The sequence below is a fragment of the Chanodichthys erythropterus genome, chromosome 22 (assembly GCF_024489055.1).
Source record: "Chanodichthys erythropterus isolate Z2021 chromosome 22, ASM2448905v1, whole genome shotgun sequence".
In the NCBI taxonomy this organism is placed as follows: domain Eukaryota; kingdom Metazoa; phylum Chordata; class Actinopteri; order Cypriniformes; family Xenocyprididae; genus Chanodichthys; species Chanodichthys erythropterus.
This window is the reverse complement of record NC_090242.1, coordinates 21723887-21743637: the sequence shown is the minus strand read 5'-3', so window position 1 is coordinate 21743637 and position 19751 is coordinate 21723887. Positions and strand designations below refer to the sequence as shown.

Below are 19751 nucleotides of genomic sequence, written 5' to 3'. Positions count from 1 at the left end.
TCCTCAGTAATTTCATAGCACATTACCCCATAACTGACGTGCTGTTAAGATAAGATGTGAAGAAAAGATTAGGCTATTAGCCTATTTTCCTTTAGATTTTTTTTTTTAATAAGATTTGTTTTATTATACAATGACATTAATTAGGCCTATAATTTAAATGAGTAACAGTGTTTTTTTTTTTATGTACGGGCCACAAGAGAAAAATATGGTCCCACTTTATATTAAGTGGCCTTAACTCATATGTACTTGCATCAAAAATAAGTACAATGTACTTATTGGGTTCATATTGAATTGTAAAACACATTTGCTGCTATTGAGGTGGATACGGGTAAGGTTAGGGAAAGCTTTGGTGGGATGGGTAGGTTTAAGGATAGGGGTAAGGGTTAAGGGATGGGTCAATAGTGTAATTACAAGTGTAATTATAGAAATTAATATATAAAAAACTAAATATATTTTATTTGAATAACATTATCTAAGTTGATTTATCATAAGAACATAATGTTTTGATAAATCATGAAAATCGTTATCTAAATATAAAAGAATGTTCTACAGAATTAAATGGAACATGTGGGGGGAAAAATAATAAAAAGTTAACTTGTACCCTTACCAACAATGAATGCTAATGAAAAAGTTTTATGTAAAAGTAGTTTTGTAATTACTTTTTTTTTTTTTTTTTTTTTGTTAAAGAACAATTTAATTTAGCCTATCTATTTATTTATTTATTCTTTGGGCCGGGTTTTAAAAAAAATCTGAAGTGCCTATGCTTGGCTTTTAATTTGAAATAAACAGTGTATCCGAGTTGCTTTCGCGATCGCATCGATCGAGTAAGGACGTACAGTTAGTACTAATTAGCCACCTGGTCAAATACCTAAAAATTGGTTGTGAGATAGCGTTGATTATTCCGCTTATATTAGGCTACTGCAAGTGATAAGATTATATATAGGCTATATATTTGTAATATTTTGTAATGATCATAATTTTTCCTGCAATGGTTTTTTCCCAGCTTCTGCATTTTTCTGTCTTTTCTTTCGCGGTCAGAACAGGTGAGTAAAACAACAATTTCGAATCTTGACAGTATTTTATTCATAAGATAGTGAATTTACATTGACACTGCAGGTTAGGGTAGACAAAGTGATGTTGAGCTACAGCTTTCGAGAAGTAGGCATAGGCTAAAATAAAGACATTTACAGCTATTAAAGTGAACTTTACCTGTAGGGCCTGGCGCAAAAATGAGGCATCGGCATCTCACAGCGGCATTTCCAGCAGCATGGACCTTCTTCGGCATTTTGGTCAAATATCACCTGTAGTAAGTCAGTCTAGTCACTAGGAAGGTACTACAAGCTTTGGATCTTGAAAAAACCCTTTTGGTGAATTACAGTAATGATTTTTCTAGAAATATTTGTGTACTGTACATACAGTAAGGGGTAAATTGGTCAAATATCACCTGTAGTAAGTCAGTCTAGTCATTAGGAAGGTACTACAAGCTTTGGATCTTGAAAAAACCCTTTTGGTGAATTACTGTAATGATTTTTCTAGAAATATTTGTGTACTGTACATACAGTAAGGGATAAATTGGTAATATTTCACCTGTAGTAAGTCAGTCAGGTCACCAGGAAGGTACTACAAGCTTTGGATCTTGAAAAACCCTTTTGGTGAATTACTGTAATGATTTTTCTAGAAATATTTGTGTACTGTACATACAGTAAGGGGTAAATTGGTCAAATATCACCTGTAGTAAGTCAGTCTAGTCACTAGGAAGTTATTACAAGCTTTGGATCTTGAAAAAACCCTTTTGGTGAATTAAATTAATGATTGTTCTAGAAATATTTGTGTACTGTACATACAGTAAAGAGTAAATTGGTCAAATATCACCTGTAGTAAGTCAGTCTAGTCACTAGGAAGTTATTACAAGCTTTGGAACTTGAAAAAACCCTTTTGGTGAATTACTGTAATGATTTTTCTAGAAATATTTGTGTACTGTACATACAGTAAGGGGTAAACTGGTAATATTTCACCTGTAGTAAGTCAGTCAGGTCACTAGGAAGGTACTACAAGCTTTGGAACTTGAAAAAACCCTTTTGGTGAATTACTGTAATGATTTTTCTAGAAATATTTGTGTACTGTACATACAGTAAGGGGTAAACTGGTAATATTTCACCTGTAGTAAGTCAGTCAGGTCACTAGGAAGGTACTACAAGCTTTGGAACTTGAACAAACCCTTTTGGTGAATTAAATTAATGATTTTTCTAGAAATATTTGTGTACTGTACATACAGTAAAGGGTAAATTGGTCAGATATCACCTGTAGTAAGTCAGTCTAGTCACTAGGAAGGTACTACAAGCTTTGGATCTTGAAAAAACCCTTTTGGTGAATTACAGTAATGATTTTTCTAGAAATATTTGTGTACTGTACATACAGTAAGGGGTAAATTGGTAACATTTCACCTGTAGTAAGTCAGTCTAGTCACTAGGAAGGTACTACAAGCTTTAGATCTTGAACAAACCCTTTTGGTGAATTAAATTAATGATTTTTCTAGAAATATTTGTGTACTGTACATACAGTAAGGGGTAAATTGGTAACATTTCACCTGTAGTAAGTCAGTCTAGTTACTAGGAAGGTACTACAAGCTTTGGAACTTGAACAAACCCTTTTGGTGAATTAAATTAATGATTTTTCTAGAAATATTTGTGTACTGTACATACAGTAAGGGGTAAATTGGTCAGATATCACCTGTAGTAAGTCAGTCTAGTCACTAGGAAGGTACTACAAGCTTTAGATCTTGAAAAAACCCTTTTGGTGAATTACTGTAATGATTTTTCTAGAAATATTTGTGTACTGTACATACAGTAAGGGGTAAATTGGTCAAATATCACCTGTAGTAAGTCAGTCTAGTCACTAGGAAGTTATTACAAGCTTTGGATCTTGAAAAAACCCTTTTGGTGAATTAAATTAATGATTGTTGTAGAAATATTTGTGTACTGTACATACAGTAAGGGGTAAATTGGTAACATTTCACCTGTAGTAAGTCAGTCAGGTCACTAGGAAGGTACTACAAGCTTTGGAACTTGAAAAAACCCTTTTGGTGAATTAAATTAATGATTGTTCTAGAAATATTTGTGTACTGTACATACAGTAAGGGGTAAACTGGTAATATTTCACCTGTAGTAAGTCAGTCAGGTCACTAGGAAGGTACTACAAGCTTTGGAACTTGAAAAAACCCTTTTGGTGAATTACTGTAATGATTTTTCTAGAAATATTTGTGTACTGTACATACAGTAAGGGGTAAATTGGTCAAATATCACCTGTAGTAAGTCAGTCTAGTCACTAGGAAGTTATTACAAGCTTTGGATCTTGAAAAAACCCTTTTGGTGAATTACTGTAATGATTTTAAAGTAATTTCAAATTATACAAATTAGACGTTTTTAAGAAGTTGGGGAATTGACAGACGTTCCCTTAGTCATGCACCGTGATCATGCACTGTGAAAGCGCTTTAAAGCATACATATGCATCTGTAATACCCGTAGGTGGTTTTGAGTGATTTTTTTTTATGTTGATATACATAAGTTTCATAATTGTTAAAACTATTTATAGTATTCATATCTCTGATAGATTGTCGTCTTTGTAGTACAGTGGCAAGGGAAAGCGAAAATCCGGCGAATATCAAACCTAAAACTAACTTTACCCCGCTGCTCCAGCAAGCTTTCGTTCCGTTATCCACTGGGCCGTGCTGCGTAGTTCAAAGTAAACTAGTGAAACATCTGAAAACAGTGCTATTTGTTCTGTATTTGTTGTTACTGACAGAGAAACAACAGATGATTCAATGACAGAGCAGTCCGAACCAATCCATATCGTTTCAGATCATTGTGCAAGTGCGTTTGGCCAATTCACGGAAAAGAAAGAATCCAGACAAAAGAATGATTCATTCACGAATGATAGGTATCGCTGGTTCAGTCGACAGAACTACAGGACACACATAATATCTGCTGAAATATTTGCACAGAAAAAATTTCTCAGGTCAGTCGGAGGCGCGTGCATGTTACATACAGTGCATATATAGCCGTACAGCTGCCATGGCGGCCACGTATTTTACCAAATTTAGCCGCACTGCCAGGAAAATAGGAGGAAGGAAGGAGCCCTGTCCTATGCCTTTCCTATTCAACTTATGGAAAAAAGCTTAACTGACGCGAAACAAGTTTACACTTCTCCGTAACTTGAATATGAAAGGTGGTCTGGAGGAAGCTAGATATTTTAACTTTTTAAATATGTATATTTTTTTGCACAAACACATCGCTTTGCTTCAGAAGGCCTTTATTAACCCCCCGGAGCCATGTGGAATATACATTTATGATGGATGGATATGGATGGAAGCACTTTCTTTAGCTCCTACTCGTTGATCCAGCTCACTGCCATTATAAAGCTCGGATGTACGGAAGACGATTAGGGCCAAGCAATAATAAAAAAATAAAACCATCTCGAGATTAAAGTTGTTAAATTTCGAGAAAAATGTCAAGATAAAATGTTGAGAATAAACTTGTTAAATTACGAGAAAAAAGTCAAGATAAAATGTTGAGAATAAACTTGTTAAATTACGAGAAAAAACTTGTTAAATTTTGAGAAAAAAGTCAAGATAAAATGTTGAGAATAAATACGTTAAATTACGAGAAAAAAACTTGTTAAATTTCAAGCAAAAAGTTGAGATAAAATGTTGAGAATAAAGTCATTAAATTATGAGAAAAAAAGTTGTTAATTTACGAGAACAAATTCGTTAAATTATAAGAAAAATCTCATTAAATTTCGAGAAAAAAGTCGAGATAAAATATTGAGAATAAACATTAAATTATGAGAAAAAAGTTGTTAAATTACGAGAACAAATTCATTAATTTACGAATTTGTTCTCATAATTTAACGAATTTGTTCTAGTAAATTAACAACTTTTTTCTCGTAATTTAATGACTATTCTCAACATTGTATCTCGACTTTTTTCTCGAAATTTAAAAATTTTTTTTTCGAAATTTAACAACTTTAATCTCAAGATGGTTTTATTTTTTTATTATTGCTTGGCCCTAATCATCTTCCGTACGGATGCTTCAGGATATTTATCAAAATTTCTCAGATTGTGTTTATCAGAAAGAAGAAAGTCATATTACACCTATGGTTTAAATTAAATTTTCATTTGAAAGTGAACTAATCCTTTAATTTAAATTAAATTAAAAGTTATTTTTTAAACCTATATATTGATATATTTTATACTGAAATGTTGAATGTTTGTAATTAATGTTTAAAAAAAAATAAAAAATTCATAGATACATCAATACCAGTATTAGTGTCAGTGATTCTGGCCTTCATTCATAAAAAGATACCATTAACCAAATGTTTAAAATATAATATCTTTAAGTTGTTTCTACATTGATTTGGAGAGTAACTGTAAAATTATTACAATATAAAAATATAAAAAACTCCAATGTTTTTAATCGTGATTATTCACAATTAATTACAGAAAAAAAAAAATTTTTAATTGATTGACAGCACTACTAAAAACTTGTTAGTCAGCTAGGAAAAAATCATTTAGAGAATTTTGATAAATGCACTATATTGCATATTCATTATATTTCTACTTAACATGTTCTTTGGTGCTTTAATGTAAGTTTGAAAAAAATCTGTCATGTTTTATGACAGCCACATTTAAATTTTTATATAAAAAAAAAAAAAAAAAAAGAAAAGAAATGTCTAGCCCTATTGCCCATTACAACACAACAAAGTTTGTGCTATGCTATATTTATAGTCAGGCAGTTATTATGAAAAGCACAATCTAAATTAGTGTGTGCTTTGTGACACACGCCCACAAACCATGCATCCACTGGGATTCTGTTTGATGGTATTTAAAATGTGATGCTCTGACATCTGTGCCTTCAACAACACCTGTGAGGGAAGCGTGTACTGTAGATTTGCATTAACAAGGACTTTGCAGTATTACTCTATTCAGTGTTCTATAGCAGCATCTGTGGTTAATTTGATCTTCATGTTTGAAAATGTCTAATCCGTTTAATGCCTCTAAATCAAACCTCACTCAGACTCTGTTGATTTTGGATCAAGATGCACCAATGAAGGCATTTTTGTTTGTGACCCCATGTGTTATTTTCCTTTATGTCAATGGGGTAATGCTGTTCACTTTGAGGAAAAAGACTGTTTTTCAGGAGACATCCCGCTACATTCTCTTTGGTCACATGCTTTGGGTCGATACGCTCAATCTCTTTATGAGTGTACTGTTGTATATATGTGCTGTCAGTAGGATTTTAGTTATGAAAAATATCTGTCTTGTTCTTCTCAATGCTGCAACAGCTCTCTTTCAGGTCTCTACCTTAAATCTGGCTTTGATGTCACTGGAGAGGTATGTGGCCATCTGCATCCCTCTCAGACATGCAGAAATCACCAGTTTTGAAAGAACTCACTTAGCTTTCGGTGTTGTTTGGATCATGGGTTTGTTTCAGTCCCTGTCGGAGGTGATTATTTTCTACTCCATTGATACTACAAACACAGCAATGTCTTTGTTCTGTTCAAGAACTACTCTCTTCAGACTGCAGATATATAAGAAACTTGATATAGCTTTCACATGTATATTTTTCATCTCAGTGTGTTTTGTTATTATCTTTACTTATGCTTCTATAGCAGCTGTGGCTAGAACAGCTGCCTGTGATAAAATGTCAGCCAAAAAAGCCAACAAGACTGTTCTGTTGCATCTAATACAGCTGGGTCTTGGGGCATCATCCATTTTAGTTGGAGTCATCCAAGAACCTATTTATGTTTATACTGACCCAACGACTGCAGTAAATGTAATGTATTTTTGCTTTTTAGTGTTTATAATTTTCCCTAAATGTCTAAGTCCTCTTATATATGGCATGAGAGACCAGGCCTTCAGCTGTTTATTTAAATACTATTTCACATTCGGTAAAGGTAAAGTCAAACCAGTTATAATAGATCAAAACGTTTAGTAGCAATGGTTAGAAAATTAGCACTTCATATTGTACCATATTTTAATATATTGGATATGTTCCTGGACATGGAGATAATAATATGAGATAAAATGTTATGTAATTTATTGTAAAGATACTCTGAAGTTGAATCAGACTAAAACAACTAAGCTGTGAAATATGCAAGCATTTAGCATGCTAATCTGTTTTATTTTCACAGCACAGTGTGCCCGTATATGGCAAAAATGTTTAATAATTGCTCATTTTTGTAAAGGACTACATTTTGGCACTGTGACATGAACATTATTAAAGTTGTCATTTAGATTATAGTCATTTTAATCTGTTTTGGACATCTAAATTATCTCTGAAATGACCTATTCATTCACTGATACACTTCAAAATAAAACCATGCAAGGAACAAAATAAATGTTTATGTGGAATGAAATGCTTATCTTTCTGTCTTTTTGTTATTTGTCCTTTGCCAGAAAGATTTGGTAAGATCTAGAATTACAAAATAGATCATGATGACATTTAAGAGATGTCATTGCACCATATTCAAATAACATCATTATATTTCCCTTCTGTGAGTTTTTAGAAAAGGAAGTGCGTCTTTCGTGACTTTAAAGCCCTCGAGTATCATGACAAACACCCCCATTGGAACTCCCCTACACTTCAAAGTTAGTGATTGCATTAATTATTTAAAACTTTTTTAGACTGACAAACATGTTTTTTTTTCTTTATATGATTGTTTGGGAATAGGTATTTCCATAAAGAATAACAGAGACAACTACATTTCAACAGAGGTTCACTAATAGGGTCTAAATCCTTCACAAACACTTTTCTTAATGAGAGGTTAATCTTAGAGGACTCTTGAGACTTAACCACTTATTATGATCAATAGAAATGACATCTGGGCATGACTCACTCATATTCAGACTTGGGTTGAATGTGGCTGCAGCTGGGGACGTCCAACAGAGTTCTAATTTTAATCTGTGGGTCATCAAAAAAATCATCGGAAAAAAAACACATGCACTTCTTCTGAAGGCTTGTAACTTTCTGAAATTAATTTGACAACTCCTGGATCTAAAAACATCTGTGTTTCCCTTCAGAGTTGTTATCATTAACTAAAACTAAAACGTAAAAAAAAAAAAAAAAAAAATCTACCTTTATTTTGTATTTATAGCCTAAATCATAAAAAAAAAAAAAAAAATCTAACTACTTTAGGCTGAAAGAGAAACAACATATTGTCATTTCAGTGTTATTCAGGTCATATGAAAGGGCTGATAAGGTTACAATGAACAAACCAGAAAACACAAACAGTACCTGAAAAACAGGATCAAGTTTATATAGAAATGTCATGGCCTTGATGAAACAAGTGTGCTTGCAGACCTGGTTGTGGCAGTTATGACTGACAAAGAGACAGAGAAAATGAAACTGAATGCATATATGGACTAATAGAGGCTTCTAGATCACTATCAAAATTCAATAATATTGGTTCTTGTAATGGTTATAAATGTGCACCATTAGGTTAACAAACATTTGACTAACCAGGCTGTCAGACAATTTGTGTGAAAAAAAAAAGCGGCCTTAACATAGTATAATTTGCATTATTATTAAAAAGTGTATAAAGTGCGTCATTCGCTTCAGTCATCTTCAGGGTGCACTTCTCTCTCAACACCGACAGAGGGAGACTGTCATCACTTCATCTCAAGAAGTATGGCGGCGTACAGAAGGAAATTGTTCGCTGCTGGACTGAGGTTGTATTATTGTGTTTTCAGCTGTCTCGTTCTTGAAGATTGTTTAATTTCATGAAACCTAACTGTAGTGTATTTGTGGTTTCTGTGCATTCATAAATAATGGAACAGTAGTTGCGGTTAGATAAACATATGTAGTGTAAATTCGATCAGATGTTTCGGCAAGTGTAGTATTGCTGCCTATATTTCTTATTTTAACTTTCTAAGATCTTTTATTTAATAACCTACTTTCCGTTTCGTTTTAGCCTTGTGTGTACAAACTGTCTTGTATAGTGTTGTCCTTGAACTGAGTGCCTTAATTATGCATCTTATTGTTCCTGGCATGAACTTTGTTTGTCATTATGTTTTGTGTAGCTGTGCTGCTTCCTTGATGAACAGAAGCTCCTGTCAGAGCAGTCGCAGACTGGCTGTGCTGCCCACACTCATCAGGAAGAACTGGAAGACGCTGAGTGTCACAGGTGCTCTGTGTGCTGTTCCTTTCATCCAGGTCTGCACCATCACAATGTGACTGGAATATGGACTGTTTGATTGCTATAGCTGCCAATATTTAATAAACAAGTACAGAGTTCAAAAGATAGCATCATTTCTGATAGAGCCTATAATTCACTATCTATTTATTAATAGTGGCCTATGAAGGTGAAGGCTTATCTCATGTATATTAATTAGATGACAATACTAGGCCATCTTCCTAGCCGTTCAGTCATGCCAACACATTTAATTAAGCCTTCTTCACTAAATAGTCTGCCATTAAACCTCTTTAGTGTTATTTTCTACTGAACTGGTATCTGAAAAACCTCTTTAACGACTCTGTTCTCTTTGTCTTGTTTAGAAACCAGAAAATCTGTCTCATGAAGATCTGGTACGGAGAGCATCGTCTCTGGTCACTAACAGTACTAATACTTTTGTTTCTCAAACTACTTTAGCGCTGCTCGACTCCCTCACAGGCTATGTTAAGGTAATCCCAACTATTTGAACAAGGGATTGATGCTTTCATTTTCACGATTAAAAAAAGTTTGCAAAAACAACATCCAAAATTCTTGTCTTCTCTAGGCTATAAACAGTCTTGTGAAGTTACACAAGCACTATGTGGATTCTATCAGCAATCTTTCTCCTGCGGAGGAGAATGCTATCTGGCAGGTCATCCTTGGTCGGCGTCAGGAGGTAATGATTTGGGAAAATGCAGGGAGTTCATGTTCACAAGCTTTCAAATTAAAGTTATCCTTTACAGTATTTAAAGGGTTAGTTCACCCAAAAATAAAAATTATATCAATCACTCACCCTCATGTCGTTCGACACCCGTAAGACCTTCATTCATCTTCGGAACACAAATTAAGATATTTTTGATGAAATCCGATGGCTCAGTGAGGCCTGCATCGGCAGCAAAAACACTCCATTTTTCAATGCCCAGAAAGCTACTAAAGGCATATTTAAAACAGTTCATGTGACTACACTGGTACAACTTTAATATTATAAAGCGACAAGAATACTTTTTGTGCGTCAAAAAAAAAAAAAATTATGAATTTATTCAACAATATCTAGTGATGGTTAATTTCAAAACACTGCTTCATGAAGCTTTGAAGCCTTACGAATCTTTTGTTTCGAATCAGTGATTCGGAGCGCGTGTCAGACTACCAAAGTCACGCCCCCTGGTGGTGAACCATTGAAATTTCGAAATACTTTTGACATAACAAATCCTTGTTTACTGAAATCATGTGACTTTGGCAGTTTGATACACACTCCAAACCACTGATTCGAAACAAAAGATTCATAAAGCTTTAAAGCTTCATGAAGCAGTGTTTTGAAATCACCCATCTCTAGATATTGTGGAATAAAGTCGCTATTTTGTTATTTTTGGCGCACAAAAAGTATTCTCGTCGCTTTATAATATTAAAGTTGAACCACTGTAGTCACATGAACTGTTTTAAATATGTCTTTAGTAGCTTTCTGGGCCTTGAAAAAGGGAGTGTTATTGCTGCCAATGCAGGCCTCACTGAGCCATCGGATTTGATCAAAAATATCTTTAATTTGAGTTCCGAAGATGAAGGTCTTACAGGCGTCGAATGACATGAGGGTGAGTAATAAATGACAGAATTTTAATTTTTGGGTGAACTAACCCTTTAGTTGTGTAGTGGTGCTTCTCTGACATTATGGTATAATACATTATTAATATAACTTCTCTTTTTAATGAAATGATTGCATTTTCAACAAGGTAATTAACAAGAGAAAGGATTACAAACAATTTGAATCCTGCTGGATGACTGCCATCAATCTCTCAAAGCTGGCAGCAGATGCAGCCTTCAATGCAGGTAGGGCTCATTTTCTTTAGTAGGTGTTTAAAGGATTAGTTCTCTAAAAAATGAAAATTCTGTCATGAATTATTCACCTTCATGTCGTTCCAAACCTGCAAGACTCGTCCATCCTCGGAGCACAAATAAAGATCTTTTTTAATGAAATCTGAGAGGATTCTGTCCCTCCACTGACAGTCTACGCAACTACCACTTTCAAGCCCCAGAAAGTAGTAAAAACATCATAAAAGTAATCCACATGACTCCAGTGGTTTACCCTCAATTTTATGAAGTGACACAAAAGCTTTGTTTGCATAAATAAACATAATTTACCACTCTATTTACAAAATAACGATCTTCAAGGAGAGCACCGAGACGCAGATGTTGTTGCTTGAACACGCATTGGAAATCTTAATTTGTGTGCCAAAGATGAACGAATGTCTTACAGGTTTGGAATGACATGATGGTGAATAATTAATGACAGAATTTTTGCGTTAGGGTGAACTAACCCTTTAAGATTATTAGGTTAACACTGTTTAACACAACATTTTTTTATTTAATTTAACAATTCTTTATGAACATCAGGATGTTTGGTTAATATTTGAATGAATAAAAAAAATAAAACATATATTATATTATATACACTACTTTTCAAAAGTTAGGGGTCAGTAAGATTTTTGTTTTTAAAAAGTCTCACATGCTAAATAATGGTAACCTTATTGATAACATCTTAACGGGTTGTATTCAAGTAAAAGATATTATGTAATATTGCTGAATCAACCTAAATGCATACATTTATACCAACAAAATTAATTTAAATCAAGTTAAAAAAAAAAAAAAATTGTTCTTTAAGATAACAGTTGCATGTTAGCACTTTTTACAGTGTTAGACTGCACTTATTTGATTAAAATATATAGTAAAAACAGTAATATTATGAAATATTATTATAATTATAACTTTAAATACAAATAAACTGTTAACTACTTTGAAATAAGTATGATTTAGTTCAGTGCTTCTAAAAGCTGTGATGGGGACCATTGCAAATTTTGGATGTCTCCCTCATCAGACACACCCAATTCAAGTCTTGTGGTACATCTGAAATTGCACACTGTCTGTGCAAGTACTACATTTCAATTTGAACTTACTTTGCGACCGTTAAAGTATGTCCTATACAGTATGAACAATGTGCGACATCCGCCATATTGTTATTGTCACGTGACCTACCAGCATCAGTTGCGTCGGTTAACTGCCATTCATAAATCCTCTCGTGGCCTCATGGGATAGTAAAGGTGTTCGTCAAATGCACACTTCAGAATCTCAGCAGAAGTAGTAGGTCATCTTGGTACTTTTCACCCTCCTGTTTTTCGAATACTATGTATTCGGACATACTACTCTGTCGGCATACTGTTTTTTGCATTGGGAAGTATTTGATTTCGGACACAGTGATGCAGTCTGTGCTCACGAGTTGAATCAGGTGTGTTAGATGAGGAAGACAAACAAAATGTCCAGTTATGGGTGGGGACAGATTTGAGAATCATGTGACTTATCCAAATACCTACACTTGCTGTCTTTACACTTGACCACTTGTCTACTTGTATGACATATTTCCTGTATTTGCCCCAATTGTTCAAGTAGGCGTGAAGAGCCTTAAAAATTCAATTTTACAGAGCTTTATTATTTTCAATACTTTGCATCTTAAAATACACATATAAATGTCTGTCAGTAGTCGCTATGTAACTAACAGAAAACAATTTTAAAATACCACAAGAGTGGGTATTTTGACAGAGCAGTGTAGAGACTCATTTACATTTGGCACTTACTGCCACTTGGTGGTCATTTGTTGGATTGCGCTTTTAGCCACACATTGTAATAGCCTAACCCTGTCTGTCCTCTACAGGGGCTGACCAAGCTTCTGTGTCAGCACAGAACAGTCTACAGGCCGCACAGTCCCAGGTGGAACATTTTCAACAGCTGATGCAGGAGGCTGAGAGAGAACTCAAAGACTCTAATGCTGAGAACAGCGAGAGGTTTCAAAACCACAGCACTGGAGTGGAGGATGAGGACATACCAGATGCATATCTACGAGAGGACTAGTCACATCAAGACCTTTAGCACAGCTTTAAAGTATATTGATACAAAAACCTCTACCACTACTGAAGCACAGAATTGAATTTGATTAATACTCCCATCTGCAAGTTATTTATTTTGTGTGTGGCAAAGGACAAATGCTGTGAAATGAGCTCAAATCTGTGATGCAGCCAGGACAATTTATATAAACGAATATAAGTATTAAATACAAAACTATCAGGGTAAGAAATGGGACTTGATAGATAAAGACTTACTTTCCAGGTCAGGTGCTTCACATTTGTTAGTAATTGATAAGTGCAATTACAGTTTAATTACATGGATTTAAATTTAAACTACTTTTAGATTTTAAAACAGTTGTTTCATAAATGTTCTTTTTACTGTATGCACAATATGTCTGATCTATAATTACAGTCAGATGCTACCCTTGTAATTTCTTCTTCTTAAAATAAACATTGGAAATGATTTGTTTTGATGATCATTTCTGTCTGTTTTGTTTTTTCCCCTGTTGCAATTAATTTATAATGGAACTACATTATTATTTAAAAAATCAGGTGTTTTATTTCAAACAATTTCCTTTTGATGTTGTCATTCTGTGTTCCTCTCAGTCATCCCGATAAAGAATGCACTAATACTTTTTAACCATCTATTAAAATGTCATTTGTAAAAACCTCCCTTCTAGAACTGCATTTGTATTATCACTAAAATATATTAATTTCTGTCTCTTGTTTGTCCCCTTAATTTTCTTTTGCCATTCTCAACAACAACCTATCATCTATGTCTGCCTCACATTTATCTCCACCTGTTGTTTCCAGTGCTGTGGACTGAAGGGCTCATTACCCACACATCCATCATGGCGGTAGAGATGTTGTCTTCCTTTTGTGCCGTTTAGAGTTTTCTCTTTTCACATCACTTTTTCAGTCAGCTCTCCAGAGCCAAAGTCATATGTCATTCCTTTGTCCTTTCAGATCTTAATCCAAACAGATTGATTTATTGTTTGAATCATGGCATATTTTCATAATGCTGTAAAAAAAAAAAAAAATTTTAGGAAAGGTTATTTAATGTTACTCAAATGGTTCGTGTCTTTTAAGAAGCGTTGGTGAGATGAGGTTTTAAACGACCATTTTAGATTCATTGTTGTTGATAAATAGAGTGGGAATGTGTTGACGAATAGGTCGTGCATCAAATATCTGTTGGAACGAGGCCACACGTGCTTGTTGTAGACTTTTTTTCTTTTTTCTTCTTTATTTTGTTATTTTATTTGGTTTCAACATTTAGATTTACGTGGTAAGTTACAAGGTTTGCTTGGACATTGCTTGGATTAAAAAAAATGTCTCTTTTTAATCAGAGAGTAACCAGAAGGAGGCGATATAGGACCATTTATAGTTGACATGGTCTTCTCGTCTTAATGGAAGTAACACTGTGGCATTTAGTGGTGCTAACCTCATATTTGTTCCAGTCGATCGATCGATCGATCGATTGATTGATTGATTGATTGATTGATTGATTGATTGATTGATTGATTGATTGATTGATGTTGAAGAACTTGGGGAAACAACTTTTCATATTCAATATCTCATGTATTTTAAGACAATTCCTTCTGCTATTAATTTATGAACACTGTACTTCTTAGAGCTAAAATTTTAGTTCATGCTTAGAAAATTACTAGTTTAGTAGATTGATAGATTACAAACATGCGATAGGCCAAAAGAGAAAGGTCAAGACTCACTTATGATAAAAAAAAATCTAAATCAGTGTTATACTAATACTTTTTAACCATCTATTTAGTTTGTGAAGTCTGACCTAAATTTGCAATATTACTAAAGTATATTAAAAATTGAAAATGTACTAAATTTGTAGATATGAGTAACATATTACAAACGTACTGAAAGGTCAAAAGTGAAAGTGACATGTGAAGGCCAAGTATGATAACCCATTTTCAGAATATTTTCTCTGCATTTAACCCATCCAAGTTAGTGCACACACATTAGGAGTAGTGAGTAGTAAACACACAAACACACACACACCCGGAGCAGTGGGCAGCCATTTTTGTTGTGGCGCCCACCAGGGGTTGTGCCTCACTCAAGGACACATCAGTCATTTCCTGCCAGAATTGAGAATCAAACCCACAACCTTCCGGTAACCAATCTGACTCTCTAACCATTAGGCCATGACTGGCCCAAAGTGAAGTCATAACTAGTTTTACAGAGCAAATATGATGAGCCATAAAGACCACAGCTGGAACACTTTCTGAAGTGTTTTCTTTATAAAAGCAATTTAAACAACAACAACAACAACAAAAATGAACTAAACTAAAAATGAGCATTTATGGAAAAATGTTTGTTTAGCTATTCTGAACAATGTGGCAAAGCCTGTTTCCAGCATCAAAAACAATGTGGTATTTATAGTGTATTCTTTACAAAACATTGGTCAAAGTGACATGAAGACAATAGAAGAGTCAAAAACACTGTTCCTTCCAAGTCGTCATTCCAAAGACTCGACATTTTCATGGGAAACAACTTGCTAAATTGTCAAAGTAAACTCTGCCACGGTTTATGTTTGGTTTGGTTTTATCCAATCAATGTCTGCCCTCTGCGAGCATTGTAATGGAAATTCATCTATGACTACATGGATTTGGGCACTGGATCCCACTTTAGGACTTCACTAACATGCCAGTGTTGAGTGAAGACTGAAGTAATTTGGGGTTTGCTTACTAATCAAAGAAAAACCCATAGTCAGCCCAGACAGCAAACGTTTAGTTTTTGATCTTGCGCTATGTATTTATAAAATAAAAGACTTGTTTATTGAATCCAAAATAAAAGAATGAGAATAAAAAGAATACTTCACATTGAGTGATGGGGTTGAACACAAATATGAGACTGAGAGCATGAATGAAAACAAATGGATAAACAGCTCCTCGATCCTTCCAGCCGGCATTAGACACCCTTCATTCCCTGCAACTCTTCTGTGCATAAGTGCTGGTTACTGGCATGCTTTATGATGAAATTAGGCACATGATTTATTTTCAGAAGGGTGCTGTTCTATGTTACTTGTCTAGGAAATGTTTAAAACTGCAGCTTATGAAATACTGTAGTGTATTTACTTGAATAAACTATAGTGTGCTCTGCAATGAGGGAGTTAAGTCAGTGCGTGTTGGTACAAAAGTGAGTGCACCAAGCCTCCTCTTTTAAGGGTCCTTGAGGACTCATGCAACATTCCTGGGGCAGGCAACACCCTCGATGTGCTTCCCGGTTTTAAGAACACAAGAGTGAAAAATATATTTTTCAAGGGGTAAAATATACTAAACATTAAAGTGTTTAGAAAAATCTTTCAGGCACGTAATTCTTGATAAATGGCAAAACACTTTACAGAGTTTGAAACGACAGGTTTGAGCAATTACATCTCAAGTGTTTTAAAGTATGCCCATTTGTTCTGGTTCCAGGACAACCTCTGGAGCAAGATGAAGACTCGATCAACTACATTATCACTTGAGTTCAGGATACATTACCATTTGAATGTTACCATGGCATCACACCATTAGAGACACAAAAAGCCTCTTTGAGGGAAGCTTGCCTAGTAACAGGTTTAAAGGCTTTTGTTGCTATCTAATGAAAATATCTGTAAATTAGACACTGTTTTTTTGCTTACAATTTAATTAATAGAATGGCTGAGTCAAAGTTCATAAGTAGTGTTGCAAATAAGAATATCTCTAAATTAGATACAATGATGGCTATTCTTGTGGTTCTATGATGTTTATGTCCATCTTATAATTTAATTAAGTCATAAAACAAAAATATAGATAATATGTATCCATACATACACACACAAATACACACACAAACACACACACACACACACACACATTGATACATTCACTAGTTCACACTTATAGCCACTTACATCCAAGCTCAGAATTTGGCCCAAACCTAGAATACTCCCCCCATCCCTTGCTGGGATAGGAATAATCTAGATTGAGGAGCTGGGGTGGAGGTGGGATGCTGGAAAACTGTTGTTGAACCCAAGTAAGTCGTCTCCATATATGACTCTCTGATGTTTATATCCATCTTAATGTCATAAAAAATATAAATATACAGATCTGACATACATATCTGATTAGCCAAAACATAATGAGGTGAAGCAAAAAATCAGGTGAAGCAAAAAAAAATTAAGGTCACATGTCAAGTTCTGAGTAGATTAGATGATTAGTGAAAAATCAGTTCTTGTAGTCATTGTGTTGGATGGTAACTTTAACCACATTTAACAGTACATTAGCAACATGCTAACGAAATATTTATAAAGACAATTTACAAATATCACTAAAAATATCATGATATCATGGATAATGTCAGTTATTATTGCTCCATCTGCCATTTTTCGCTATTGTTCTTGTTTGCTTACCTAGTCTGATGATTCTGCTGTGCACAGATCCAGACGATAATACTGGCTGCCCTTGTGTAATGCCTTGAACATGAGCTGGCATGTGCAAATATTGGGGTCATACCAGTGGCGTAGCAAGTCAGCCCCGGGTCCATATGCAAAAAAATTTTTACGGGCCCCTCTCGGTTTCGCGGTGGGTGAAGAATGTGCGTCTTATGTGAATGAGCCCAGGACTTTAATATGAATAAGATATTATCACTAATATGCAGACAAAAATGGTAAAAAAAAAAAAAACATTTCTAGGAATGACAACAGCACTACAGTACTATATCCGCTCCTTATGAATGAATTGTTCCGTTACATAGCCTACTTTTTTAATGCACATGTTTTATAATAAATTTACTAGAAGTTTCTTCTCTAAATTTGTTTCCATCACGTTTTATGTGCATTTTATTTCGTTGAATATAAAGTAGGCCTATCCACCCCAGCGAGTGTAGGAGTTACATTTATTCACATCTTGCGCAGTATCTTAAAATGTGCAGACGTAGTCGTTTTTTCAGAAAACCAATATGACTCATTTTGTACTACTGACATTACTGCATGCACAAGTTTCAGAAAACCACTTTAAAAATGACAGAAAAGCGAATACCAGTCAAATACAATAGATCATCTCTAAGACATGGCATGGATCATTTTATGGTCCATTTATTAAGATTTTCAGTACATTTAACATAGATAGACTTAACATTTTTTCTATTATACTTCATTTTTATGAACATGTACATGGCTTCTGTCTCTCACACAGATGCGCGTGCGAGCCTTTGAAAGTATTTAGCTGCAGAAAGACGCGTTGGGCATGTGCGCTGCGCACTATCTAGTGGATTTTGTTTTCAAGCACAGTTCATACACTGTCCGTGCCATCACAAAAACTGGGCTGCATGCGGACGGGGAGTGCGGACGTCCGCGAACCCTCCTGATGACAAAAATTTCGCGATGCGGATGGTGCGTGGACGCCCAAAATATACTTTGGGGTTAAGCCCATAATAGCAGGCCCCCAATCTGCCCGGGCCCATATGCACGTGCATACCTTGCATGCCCAGATGCTACGCCACTGGGTCATACATATTCATGATCCCGACTGTTACGTTACAGTCTGTGTTATTTTGAGATTCGCCTGTTCTTCAGAGGTCTTTTAAACAAATGAGATTTACATAAGAAGGAGGAAACAATGGAGTTTGAGACTCTCTGTATGTCATTTCCATGTACTCAACTCTTGTTATTCAGCTATGCCAAGGTAAATTCAATTTTTAATTCTAGGGCACCTTTAAATCATTGACGGGGTTGGGCGACCAAGACTTATTGATGCACAAGGGCAACAAAAGGCTATCCATTCTGGTCCGAACCGACCACAGAAAGTCATAGAAAATTTGAATGATGATTATGGGAGGAATGTGTCAGCACTCAGTACATATTATATGGGACTGCAAAGCCGTAGACCAATCACAGTGCGTATGATGACCCCTGTCCAATGGGCGTGAAAGTCAGAACTGGACCTTGTAGGAGTGGAAGAAGATCGCCTGGTCTGATCAGTCTCGTTTTCTTTTACATCATATGGACATATGCGCCATTTACCTGTAGAAGTGATGGCACCAGGATGCACTGTGGGATGACGACAGCTGGCAGAGGGAGTGTGATGCTCTGTGCGATGTTTTGCTTGAAATATCTGGGTCCGGCCATTCATGTGGACATAAACTTGACACGTGCCACCTTTGCAAACTAGGCACACCCCTTCAATGCAATGATATTCCCTGGTGGAAGTGGCCTCTTTCAGCAGGATTTTGCACCCTGCACACATTGTTCAGGAATGGTTTGAGGAACATGAAGAAGAGTTCAAGGTGTTGAACTCCCCAGATCTCAATCTGATTGAGTATCTGTGGGATGTGCTGGGCCAACAATTTTGATCCATGGTGGCTACATCTCTCAGCCTACAGGACTTGAAGGATATGCTCCTAATGTCTTGGTGGCAGATACCACAGGAAACCTTTAGGAGTCTTGTACAATCCATGTCTTGGCAGGTCAGAGCTGTTTGGTGGCACACGGATGAGCAACCAAGTATTAGGCCGGTGGTCATAATGTTATGGCTCATTGGTGTGTACACACACACACACACACACACACACACACACATTAATACATTCTTACTTAGAACTTTTTCTAAGGCTATTTATTGCTCTAAACAAGGCTATGTTTATATCTAAATTCCATAAACTACAGACAAATCT

The 19751-nt window shown here is 35.2% G+C and overlaps 2 protein-coding genes across 2 annotated transcripts; both read left to right on the top strand.

The window, feature by feature from the left end:
- The first annotated feature begins 6029 nt into the window (after positions 1 to 6029).
- LOC137013167 (odorant receptor 131-2-like) lies at positions 6030 to 7369 on the top strand. Its single transcript, XM_067376799.1, has one exon. It carries the CDS (start codon positions 6030 to 6032, stop codon positions 6987 to 6989), a length of 960 nt encoding a protein of 319 aa, XP_067232900.1. The 3' UTR covers positions 6990 to 7369.
- A 268-nt stretch (positions 7370 to 7637) lies between these two features.
- diablob (diablo, IAP-binding mitochondrial protein b) lies at positions 7638 to 13707 on the top strand. The gene is made up of 6 exons (XM_067375856.1): positions 7638 to 8725; positions 9077 to 9209; positions 9552 to 9677; positions 9773 to 9883; positions 10932 to 11028; positions 12905 to 13707. Exons 1-6 carry the CDS (start codon positions 8685 to 8687, stop codon positions 13099 to 13101), a joined length of 705 nt encoding a protein of 234 aa, XP_067231957.1. The 5' UTR covers positions 7638 to 8684; the 3' UTR covers positions 13102 to 13707.
- The last annotated feature ends 6044 nt before the right edge of the window (positions 13708 to 19751 follow it).